Genomic DNA, 12,891 nt, shown 5'->3' with positions numbered 1-12,891 from the left:
AAAAAAATAATAATAATAAAATCAAATTTTATGAAAAACTCTGTTGGTATTTTAACTAAAACTACACTGAATTTATAGAATAATTTGGGGAGAATCAACTTCTTTATGATACTGACTTTTGCATCCAGAAAAGATTTGAATTTGTTTGGTTTCCTTTTTTTTTTTCTTTTTTTTTCTGAGAGGGGGTTTTGCTATTTTGCTCAGGCTGGCCATGAACTCCTGGGCTGAGCCTTGGCCTCCCAAGTATCTGGGACTACAGGTGTGTGCTACTGCACCTGGCAGACTTACATTTGCTTTTACAGGTACATGACAGCGCTTCCAACCTGAATCCAATTGAAAATTGTTGGCTGGAGATTTTGAACCATACAGTAGTGTGAATTTGGGTCCCACACATGCATGAGTGCTGGATTGTGGTTAAATATTCAGAGGAGGGCCAGGCACAGTGGCTCATGCCTGTAATTCCAGCACTTAGGGAGGCTGAGGTGGGAGGATCACTTGAGGTCAGCAGTGTCAGGCCAGCCTGGGCAACACAGCAAGACCCTATCTCTACAAAAAGAAAAGGTATTGTGGTATTTGGGTGTATGTTTTATTTGCATAAATGATAATGATAGTGTATTACATATTCTGCTTCTTACTATTTCTTCTCTCTAAAAAACTACTAGGTTCTAAAATCTCATACATGTGGCACAGGCATATCTAATCTGGGTTCCCGTTGCCTGGTGTCATGTGCCACATTTCACCTGTGCATTCTCTCATTGATGGTGGGCACTCAGCTGGCTCCAGTGCTCTCCCACATACATACACCACACCAAACAACCTCAAACCTGTGGGCTCTTGTGGATCCTGTGAGAATGTCTCTGGACTGTATACTCAGTAGCATAACTGCTGGGTCATAGCGTTAATAGCCCCAGATCCTTCCAGAAAGGCGGTAGCATCCACACCCCATCAGCCATCATGATACAGAACCCATCCATGCCAACATTTGGCTTATCCAGCTTTTAAATTTTTGCAGTCCAATAGGTGTAAAGTGGCATTTTGTTCTAATTCTCATTTGTGTGATTACTAATAACTTTAAGCTTCTCTTTACATGCATAATAGCTGTAGGGGTTTCCTTTCTATCAATTGTTCGTCCATATCCTTTGCCCATTTTTCTTCTGGGGTTGCCCTCCTGATTTTTATTTGCAGGAATCCTTTGTATATTCTGGGTATTAGTCCCTTGTCAGCTTTTAACATTGAAATACCTTTTCTCATTTGTTCAGCTATGCATTAACTCTGTTCATATTGCCTTTTTTTTTTTTTTTTTTTTAAGAAATATTCCACTTTTAAAACTTTTTTCTTTTCTTTTCTTTTTTTTAAGACGGAGTCTTGCTCTGTCACTCAGGCTGGTGTGCAGTGACACGATCTCAGCTCACTATAGCCGCCACCTTCTGGGTTCCAGCGATTTTCCTGCCTCATCCTCCAGGTAGCTGAGACTACAGGCACTCACCACCAAGTCCGGCTTTTTTTTTTTTTTTTTTTTCTATTTTTGTAGACACAGGGTTTCACTATGTTGGCCAGGCTGGTCTCAAACTCGTGACTTCAGGTGATCCACCTGCCTCTGCCTCCCAAAGTGCTAGGATTACAGGCATGAGCCACTGTGCCCAGCCACTTTTTAAAATTTTTAAGTTCAGGGGTACATGTGTAGGTTTGTTATATAGCTAAACTTGTATCATAGAGGTTTGCTGTACAGATTATTTTGTCACTCAGGTATTAAGCCTATAGTACTCATTAGTTATTTTACCTGATCCTCTCCCTCCTCCCACCCTCCACTCTCTGGAAGGCCCCAGTGTCTGTTGTTCCCCTCTTTGTGTCCATGTTTTCTCATCATCTGGCTCCTACTTCTAAGTAAGAACATGCAGTATTTGGTTTTCTGTTCCTGCATTAGTTTGCTAAAGATAATGGCCTCCAGCTTTACCCATGTTCCTGCAAAGGACATAATCTCATTCTTTTTTACAGTTGCTTAGTATTCCATGGTGTCTATGTACCACATTTTCTTTATCCAGTTTGCCATTGATGGGCATTTAGGTTGATTCCATGTCTTTGCTATTGTGAATACTGCTGCAATGAACATATGCATGCATGTGTCTTTATTCCCTTGGGTATATACCCAGTAATGGGACTGCTGGGTCGAATGGTAGTTGTTTTTAGGTCTTTGAGGAACCAACACACTATTTTCCACAATGGTTGAAGTAATTTACATTCTCACCAACAGCGTATAAGTGTTCCTTTTTCTCCGTAAGCTCGCCAACATCTGTATTTTTTTTTTGACTTTTTAATAACAGCCATTTGTTCAGGATATTTTAAATCTTCTACTGCCTAATTTTATCTGCTTGATTTATCAGTTTTAGACAGAACTGTATTAAAATATCTCACTATAATTGTAGACTTCTAATTCTTTATAATTCTATTTTTGCTTTGTGTATTTTAAGGCTATATTTAAGATGCATTCAAGTTCATAATTATTTTATCTTCTTGGTAGACTTTTCCTTTTATTAATGTGTACTGTTTCATTTTATCTTTATTAAAGGCCTTGGTCTTTCATCTGTCTGATATTGACAATTTCTCTCAGTTTTCTTTTCCCATTTCTCAGTGGTTTTATTTTTGGTATTGCTAAACATCTATTGATAGATCAACAGATAAATCATTTTGTTTTTTATTCAAATTATTGACTCTTAATAAAGACAATTAATCTATTTATATGACTTTGAACTACTCATATATTTGGAACTTTTTCTACTTCTTGTTTTCTGTATTCTATTTATCATCCTTTTTCTTTACTTAATTTTTTTTTTACCTTTTTTTTTTTTTTTTACTTTTTTAAACTCTCCTGTCTTTTACTGAAGTGATTAAGTTTCCAGTATTCTCTTTTGCCCTTCTGCAGCTTTGAGAGCGATAATGGTTTGTATTTCCATTATTTTAGTTAAATCTTTTCAGTTTTTTCATCGCATATATTTAATTATACAGTTTTCTAGAAGAGTCTGAATTACTTACTATTTTTATCTTCCTCTCAAACATGAAGAGGGCCTTAACATATTATTCCTTTCCACTTAACAAAACTCTCCTATGCATACAACCTATTTGTTGTTACTGTCTAGAACCACACTGTCCAATTTGGTAATGTAGCCACTACCTGCATCTGCTTTTGAGTCCTTGATAGGCAGGCAGTCTGAATTAAGATGTGCTCTAATGACTGGGTGCAGTGCCTGACGCCTATAATCCCAGCACTTTGGGAGGCTGAGGCAGGTGGATCATTTGAGGTCTTGAGTTCAACACCAGCCTGGTCAATGTGGTAAAACCCCATCTCTACTAAAAATAGGAAAATTAGCTGAGTGTGGTGGCACATGCCTGTAATCCCAGCTACTCGGGAGGCTGAGGCAGGTGTATCATTTGAGGTCAGAAATTCGAGACCAGCCTGGCCAACGTGGTGAAACCCCATCTCTACTAAAAATACAAAAATCAGCTGAGTGTGGTGGCACATGCCTGTAATCCCAGCTACCCGGGAGGCTGAGACATGAGAATTGCTTCAGTGCAGGAGACAGAGGTTGCGGTGAGCCGAGATCATGCCACTGCACTCTAGCCTGGGCAACATAGCGAGACTCTGTCTCAAAAAAAAAAAAAAGAAAGATGTGCTCTAAGTATAAAATACAAACTAGATTTTGGATTTTGAAGACTTAGCATGAAAAAAATGAAAGTAAAATAGCTCAATAATTTTTATATTGATTACATGTTGAAATGATAGTATTTTGGACATACTGGGTTAAATAAATTATTAGAAATAATTTCACCTCTTTTTTCTTTTCTAATGTGACTACCATAAAATTAAAAATTACATATGTGACTAGCATTACATTTTTATTGGATAGTGCTAATCTAGAGTTTTAGTTTTTATTTTGTTTTACATGTACCCCCCCCAAAAAAAAACTCATGAATTCTTTTCTTTATGTTAATAACAGTTAACATTTTACCTAATAAAAATTCTTTAGTTTGGATTAACAGTTTCCCTGGACATAACATGGTACTGAACATTATTTTGCCTTTATACTGAAGATATTAATATTACTCCTTTTCCTCCTGATATCAACTATTGCTAATGAGAAACCTGTTTCTCTAACTATTGTACTTCTGTGGGTAATCTGGCTTCTAACTTTGGTGGCTTCTAAGATTTTCTCTTGATTTTTGGTATTCTAGAGTTTCACCACAACCTGTCTAGATGTGGATTCATGTTTTATTTAAACTGCTTACACTATAAAGTTCGCTTTTGATTTGATGTCTCAGGCCCTTCAGTGCTAAAAATTCTCAGCCATTATTATCTTCAAAATTAGTTTTCTACCAATATTTTCTATAACTCTATATACACTGTAATCTCTCAATTAATCCTGTCTTTCAACTACTTTTTCATATTCTAACCTTTTTTATGTGTTCTGTGTGAATTTTTAGTGCTATATTCTAACTCATTAATTTATCAGTGGTGTAAAAGGTAAAGTTCATCCCATCTATTGAGTTTTTTATATACCAGCTACATAATTTCTTTTTCTTTCTTTTTATAAAGATAAGAGTCTTGCTCTGTCTCACCTAGCCTGACAGCAGTGGTGCAATCATAGCTCACTGCAGCCTTGAACTCCTGGGCTTAAGTGATCCTCCTGCCTCAGTCTCTCAAGCTGCTGGGATTACAGGTGCAAGACACCAAGCCCAGCTTGACTTTTTTTTTATAATAATTTTATTTTTCCATAAGTTATTGGAATACAGGTGGTATTTGGTTACATGAGTAAGTTCTTTAGTGGGGATTTGTGAGACCCTGGTGCACCCATCACCCAAGCAGTATACACTGCACCATATCTGTTGTCTTTTATATCTTGCCCAACCCCCCACTCTTCCCCTCAAGTCCCCAAAGTCTATTGTATCATTCTTATGCCTTTATGTCCTCATAGCTTAGGTCCCACTAATCAGTGGAAACTTGTGATGTTTGGTTTTCCATTTCTGAGCTACTTCATTTAAAATAATAGTCTCCAGTCTCATCCAGGTCATTGCAAATGCTGTTAACTCATTCTTTTTTATGGCTGAGTAGTATTCCACCATGTATATATATACCACAGTTTCTTTATCCACTCATTGATTAACGGGCATTTGGGTTGGTTCTATGATTTTGCTATTGTGACTTGTGCTGCTATAAACGTGTGTATAAGGAACTTTTTCAAATAATGACTTCTTTTCCTCTGGGTAGATACCCAGGAGTGAAATTGCTGGATCAAATGGTAGTTTTACTTTTAGTTCTTTACGGAATCTCCCCACTGTTTTCCATAGTGGCTGTACTAGTTTACATTCCCACCAGCATTGTAGAAGTGTTCCCTGATCACTGCATCCCCACCAACATCTACTGTTTTTTGATTCTTTGATTATGGCCATTCTCACAGGAGTAAGGTGGTATCGCATTGTGGTTTTGATTTGCATATCCCTGATCATTGGTGATGTTGAACACTTTTTCCTGTGTTTGTTGGCCATATGAAGAATTCTTCTTCTAAGAAATGTCTGTTCATTTCCTTAGCCCACTTTTTGATGGGATTCATTGTTTTTTTTTCTTACTCATTTGAGTCTGTTGTAGATTCTGGATATTAGCCCTTTGTCAGATGTATAGATTGTGAAGATTTTCTCCCACTCTGTGGATTGTCTGTTTACTTTGCCAACTGTTCCTTTCGCCATGCAAAAGCTCTTTAGTTTAATTAGGTCCCAGTTATTTATCTTTATTTTTATTGCAATTGCTTTTGGGGTTTTGGTCATGAAATCCTTGCCTAAGCCAAGTCTAGAAGGGTTTTTTCAATGTTATCTTCTAGAATTTTTATAGTTTCACGTCTTAGGTTTAAGTCCTTAATCCATCTTGAGTTGATTTTTGTATGAAGTGAGAGATGAGAATCCAGTTACATTCTCCTACTTGTGGCTAGCCAGTTATCCCAGCACCCTTTGTTGAAAAGGGTGTCCTTTCCCCACCTTACGTTTTTGTTTGCTTTGTCAAAGATCAGTTAGCTGTAAATATTTAGGTTTATTTCTGGGCAGCCTGACATTTTTAATTTCTAAGAGTTCTAGCTAGTTCTTTACTACATTGACTTTTTCTTGTTCAATCTCTTTTGTTTGTTTCAGTCTTTAAGCTTTCTTTAATTGGAAAGTATCTCTTAATTTATTTCTCTGAGCATCCTAAAAAGGCTTCAAAGTTTCTCCCAATCATTGGAATACCAGGCAGCTGTTAATAAGAATAAGGTAATCCCATGGGTATTAATATCAAATGATCTCTAAACATGTTATTAAGTGAAAAGGCAAGGTAAATAACATGTGTAAACGCTACCATTTATATAAAAATGTACATATGTGTGAGTGTGTATGTATATATATACATGTTTGTATATGCAACAATTATCTAGAAAAGACAGCAAGAAATGGGTAACAGTGGTTGCCTCTGGGGCGGGAAACTGGGTGGCTAGGTGAAAGAGGTGGAGATAGACTTACTTTTCACTGTTTACTCTTTTTGTACCTTTGAATTTTGTACTACATGCATCTATTACCTAGTCAAAATAAATACATAACATAATTTATTTTAAAATAAATACATAACATAATTTATTTTAAAATAAAGTATTTGTTGAACTGCTCCATAAAATTAATTTCATCCAGAGAAATTAATGTTTTGGTGGTTGATTTTTTTCTGATTTTAACATTATTTTTTTTTATAAATTTTCATTCTTCTAGTCTTACACCGGTTCTCTTTTTTCTTTTTTTTTCTTTGAGACGCGGAGTCTTGCTCTGCACACCCAGGCTGGACGCTGCAGTGGCCCCCGATCTCCATCTCACTGCAAGCTGCGGCCTCCCGCGGGTTTACGGCCATCTTCCTGCCTCAGCCTCACCGAGTAGCTGGGAACTACAGGCGCACCGCCTCGTCCACCGCGGCTAGTTTTTTGTTATTTTTAACGTTAGAGGACAGGGTTTCACTCGTGATTAGCCAGGATCGCGTCTCGCATCTCACTGACCTTGTAGATCCGCCCGTCTCGGCCTCCCAAAGTGCTGGGATTACAGGCTCGAGCCACCGCGCCCAGCCCTATAGGTTTCTTTTGAGTAGAAAAGGTTTTTAATTTCTCTCTCCTCCTATTTAATGGTTTCAGAGTTGCTCCCACTTGGCCATCTGGGCCCCCAGTCCACAACTAGGCTTTACAATGACATTTCGGCTCCAGTTTAATAATGATATTGGAAATATCATACATACACATTCAGTTACTGACTCAGCAAGTGGCTTCATTCAATAGCTATTGATGAGGCTGTGTCTTTATCAGCTAAACCTATAGTCTCTGGTAGTGAATAGCTTTTTTCTCTTTTCAGCCTCTCATAAATAAGACGTATATTTTAACCAAACCCGGGCTTCATGTAGTGATTCTGGCGCTGGTTCCTGCCTCGCATGAAACACTTAAGCACTTTTTAATCCTTTTACCTGACAGGAGCAAAACTACTAGATATCGGTGCTAGACCGAAAACCAGCTGATCTGTGGTTTCAGCCCTATTTAAAACTTGGTGTCCGTGTTTCATTTCTGGCCCACAAAGATGTTTATGTTGTTCAGAATCTGGCTATATTTTTTGTGCCATTTAACTTATTGTTCTATGTGTTTGGAGCATAGGAGTTACATCACAACACCCAGTATGTTACTTTGGCTAGTGATTTCCATATTTCTTTTTTGAGAAAATTAAAAGTAATAATTATAAAAGTAATATCTCATTACATAGAAAAAATAGAAAATTACTCATAATCCATCCATTCTAACTACTGTTAGAATTTTAAAATATTTCCTTTTAATCTTTTTCTCCTGTATCATCTCCTATTTGTATAATTCGTATAACAATTTTAAACTGTGTCATGCCAAGCATTTGTCTGTGTTGCTATGTAGTCTCTATGACCATCATTTTAATAGCTGAATACTAATCACCAAACTACTCAATTATAATTCACTTCCCACATTATTAAAAATTAAGGAGCTTCCAATGATGCTACAAAGAAGTTGTCTATGCATGTACTTTTTCCTCTTAACAGTCTGTATTTGGAGGGTGGAGGGGTGGAAGTGAGAGGTGCTAAGCAATGGGACTGCCATCATTCTACACAGATGATTAGCACAAAGGCATTACAGGACTAGCATAATACATGGCTGAGGTTCATAATGATGACCCTAATATATGAAAAGGTAAAATTATATAGAAGTTAAAAATGTATTTCAGAAACATTCCAAACCAACATAACTAAGAGTAAGTTTTGTAATTAAAGGATTAGTTTTACAAGGAATTAGATTCACAGTTCACAATGTGAATCATCTAGCACTGCTGGATAAGGCATCACACATTTTCATCTTCACTAACTTCCAAAACAGAACATTTTGGGCCACACTGATAAAGTTCACTTTTTCACTATAATACTAACCTGATATTATTTACACAGTCTTCATGAGCTTCAGAAAGTGTTTTTATGTGCTTTGAAGATATAGGGTCAAAAGCAGAACTTCAGTTTGTTCACAAGCAACTGTCAACACTGACCTGAAAGCAAATGACACATTTATCTTGTTTAGTTTTCTAGCATTCACTGGTTATTGATGTTCACTCATTTATAATGACACAAGCTATAGGTAAATAACTTTTTTTTTGCCCATGTTAGCAAATGTTTAAAAGATTGATACTGTCTGTGGTTGGCAATAGTAGTAGGAAATGGTACTCTCATACATTATGGTGGAGTATAATCTGGTACAGCTTATGTTTGGACAGCACCTCTATAAAGTATCAGAATTTAAAATGGGCATATGTTTTGACTCAGCAATTTTTTCTGGTAATTTAATCTAGAGAACTAATCACTTACAAATACAAAGAGACATATAAAGATATGCTTCATTGTAAAATGGAGAAATTTCAAGTATCTTCAATGTACATGACAGAGGGAATGACTGATTATACAAGCCATAGTACACAATACTTTGAAATACTGTAGAGAAGTTAAAAAGAAAGGGGTGGCTTTATATGAATATGAAATAACTCAAAACATATTTTAAATAAAAAAGGTGGTTGCCAAAAAATATGCATTGATGAGACAACTTAGGGGAAAAATCATATACAACCAAATTATATATTTCTTTATCACTATCAATAAAATGCACTGGAAAATAGCTGGCATATAACCTATCAGACCAGTTAAACATAGTCAAACTTATCAGTCTTTTCATTCATGGTTTTTTAGGTTTGTCTCTTGTTTCAGGCCTTCCCCACTGCAAAGTTATATTTTTATAAAACTTGTATAAACCTCATTTTGATTTGTGAAAGTCTATTGTACTTTATTTTAATTAAGTATTAGTTTTTTGTGGGTGCTGCTCTTTCAGATTCATTTCATTTCTGGCAAATGAAATCCTGAGTATTTTATACAACTAAGATGAACGTACATAAGATAGAATTTTAAATAGCCAAAACTTTTCTATTAGGAACAAACTTTTAGGTAAAGTGGGAGATTAAAAAACAACTATTAAATTGAAATCTTGGCTGGGAGCAGTGGTTCACGCCTGTAATCCCAGCACTTTGGGAGGCCAAGGTGGGCGGATCACAAGGTCAGGAGTTCGAGACCAGCCTGGCCAACATAGTGAAACCCTGTCGCTAGTAAAAATTCAAAAAAAGTTAGTCGGGCGTGGTGGTGGGCGCCTGTAGTCCCAGCTACTTGGGAGGCTGAGGCAGAAGGATCACTTGAACCCAGGAGGTGGAGGTTGCAGTGAGCCAAAATCATGCTACTGTGCTCCAGCCTAAGTGACAGAGTAAGACTCTGTCTCAAAAAAAAAAAAAGTTGAAATCTTTTCTATATTTAGTAATCATGGACTTGTCTGCATAAACCCTTTTTTAAGACATTTGAACTTCAAAGTTTAATAATATCTGAAATTTTTTATGCTAGTCATTGGGAGTAAAATATTCAAATTAATATTTGTAATTTTGAAGACATATAAATAGCTATTTCTTTTGTAAGTCAGAAGAACCCTGAAATGAAATTTTCCCTTTTGTGCATAAGTAGTGAATCAATGATTCTGGGAGACTTTTTTTTTTTTTTTTTTGGTAGAAATGGGATCGCACTACCGTTGCTCAGGCTGGTCTCAAATTCCTGGCCTCAAGTGATCCTCCCACATCAGCCTCCCAAAACTCTGGGATTACAGGCGTGAGCCACCAGTCCCAGACTCTGGGAGATTCTTTTTTTCTGAGACAAAGTCTTGCTCTGTCACCCAGGCTGAAGTGCAGTGGCACGATCTCAGTTCACTGCAACCTCTGCCTCCCTGGGTCAAGCGATTCTCCTACCTCAGCCTCCTGAGTAACTGGGATTACAGGCACTCGCCACCATACCCGACTAAGTTTTGTATTTTTAATGGAGACAGGGTTTCACCATGTTGCCCTGGGTGGTCTCAAACCTCAAGTGATCCTCCTGCCTCAGCCTTCCAAAGTGCTGGCATTATAGATGGGAGCCACCATACAAAGCCAACCTCTGGGAGATTCTTAATCTTGAACATTGTATAAAAGGGATCTATAAAACTGTTATTGTTTTGTTTGAATCAAATTATAGTATATTTTTGTACATGGTATGATATGTATCTTTTAAAAGATACATATTTGTTTAAAAGATACATATTGCTTTGTTTATTGCTGGTATATAATTTGTCCCAATATCAAGGCTGATCTTATTTACATTGGTTTGTAATGCCATCTTTACTACATACAAGTTTTGTTCTTGGACTCTATATTGGTATTCTGTGCAACACCACACTATCTTAATTTCTACAAGGTTTATGGTATATTTGTTACGTGGCAAAGCAAGACTCCTTCATTTGCTTTACAAACACTTTTTCTTGGCTAATACTATGCTTTCTCTTCAAGTAAATTTTATATATACCATGTCAAGTTCTGCTAAAATATTTTGTTGAAATTTTATTGAAATGCACTGACTTTACAGATTACTTGGGTAGAATTTACATGATATAAGTTTGATTTACCTTATACAGTAGTATGCACATTTTCCCACACATTAAAGATTTTCTTAGAGTATCTGAGCAAATCTTGGACCTTTGACCATCCTTATACACTTAGAATCAACGTATCAATTTATGTGTACACACTCACACACACACACTAGGTGCAGATGTTAATTGAGATTATATTGAATCTATTAATACCAAAAAGTTGTGTTGTTTTTTTTTGAGACGGAGTTTTGCTCTTGTTGCCCAAGCTGCAGTGCAGTGGCATGATCTCAGCTCACTGCAACCTCTGCCTCCTGGGTTCAAGCCATTCTCCTGCCTCAGCCTCCCAAGTAGCTGGGATTACAGGCATGTGCCACCATGCCCAGCTAATTTTTTGTATTTTTAGTAGAAATGGGGTTTCACCATGTTAGCCAGGCTGGTCTCGAACTCCTTACCTCAGGTGATCCACCCACCTCGGCCTCCCAAAGTGCTGGGATTACAGGCATGAACCACCACGCCTGGCCCAAAAAGTTGTAACGGAACTGCTATCTTGACAATATGGAATCTTCCAATCCATGAACTTAATATATCTCCATTTATTTAAATCTTCTGTAATTCTCTCAATAAAATTGTATAGTTTCCTCCATATAGCCCATACCTACCTTCTGTTGAACTTATTTCTGGGAACTTGATTTTTTAAAAATATATTTGAATAAATGTTCTTTTAAACTTTTTGCTGATGCTGGGCACAGGGGCTTATTCTTGTTATTCCAGAATTTTGGGAGACCAAGGAGGAAAGATTACTTGAGCTCAGGAGTTTGAGACCAGCCTGTGCAACACAGTGAGACCTCGTCTCTACAAAAAATTTAAAAATTAGCCAGGCATGATGGTGCACACCTGTAGTCCCAGCTATTTGGGTGACTGAGGTGGGAGGATCAGCTGAGTCAGGGAGGTTGAGGATATAGTGAGCTATGATCATGCCACTGCACTCCTGCCTGGCTGACCGAGACCCTGTCTCAAAAAAAAAATTTTTTTTGGCTTTGCTTATTGCTGGTATACAGAAATGTAACTGATTTTTTAATACTGATTATTTATCCATCAATCGTACTATTCTATTATTGGGGGGTTTTGGTTGATAATAATACCATCTAAAAATAATTGCTTTGTTCTTCCTTTTTGTGTTTGTTTTTTGTTTGTTTGTTTGTTTGTTTGTTTTGGAGACGGCGTTCCATGCTTTTTGCCCAGGCTGGAGTGCAATGGCGTGATCTCAGCTCACTGCAACCTCTGCCTCCCGGGTTCAAGTGATTCTCCTGCCACAGCCTCCCGAGTAGCTGGGACTACAGGCGTGTGCCACAATGCCCAGCTAATTTTTGTATTATTAGTAGAGACAGGGTTTCACCATGTTGGCCAGGCTGGTCTCGAACTGCTGACCTCAGGTGATCCACCCGCCTCAGCCTCCCAAAGTGCTGGGATTACAGGCGTAAGCCAACATGCCCAGCCTGTTCTTCTTTTTTAAAAACCTGTTTCCTTCTCTTTTTCCTTGTTATACTGACTAGGACTTTCAGAACAATGTTGAATAGAAATGTTAATAGCAGGCATTCATCTTTTTCCTGATCTTTAAGAATATATTCAACATTTCATCATTAAGTACAATGTTTGCTGTAGGTTTTTTGGGCAGATTCCTACTACTAGATTAAGGAAAGTTCTGTTTCAATTTTGCTAAGCTTTCTTTTCATGAATATATGTCAAACTGTGTAAGAGATTTTTCAGCATTTATTGAGATATTCCTATATTTTTCCTTTTATATATATATATATATATATATATATTTTTTTTTTTTTTTTTTTTTTTTTTTTTTAGG

General features: G+C 37.0%; 1 protein-coding gene across 1 annotated transcript in view; it reads right to left on the bottom strand.

The window, feature by feature from the left end:
• Positions 1–12,891, bottom strand: part of DCAF10 (DDB1 and CUL4 associated factor 10) — a 60,948-nt gene that overhangs the window by 32,760 nt on the left and 15,297 nt on the right. The window contains 2 exon segments of the mRNA XM_017853538.1: positions 8,483–8,555; positions 8,558–8,595. Of these exon segments, the coding sequence (XP_017709027.1) occupies positions 8,483–8,555; positions 8,558–8,595 (111 nt within the window).

The sequence above is a fragment of the Rhinopithecus bieti genome, unplaced genomic scaffold (genome assembly GCF_001698545.2).
Source record: "Rhinopithecus bieti isolate Rb0 unplaced genomic scaffold, ASM169854v2 scaffold_36417, whole genome shotgun sequence".
Lineage (NCBI taxonomy): Eukaryota > Metazoa > Chordata > Mammalia > Primates > Cercopithecidae > Rhinopithecus > Rhinopithecus bieti.
Note: the sequence above shows the minus strand (reverse complement) of the source record. Positions and strands in the feature narration are given on the sequence as shown.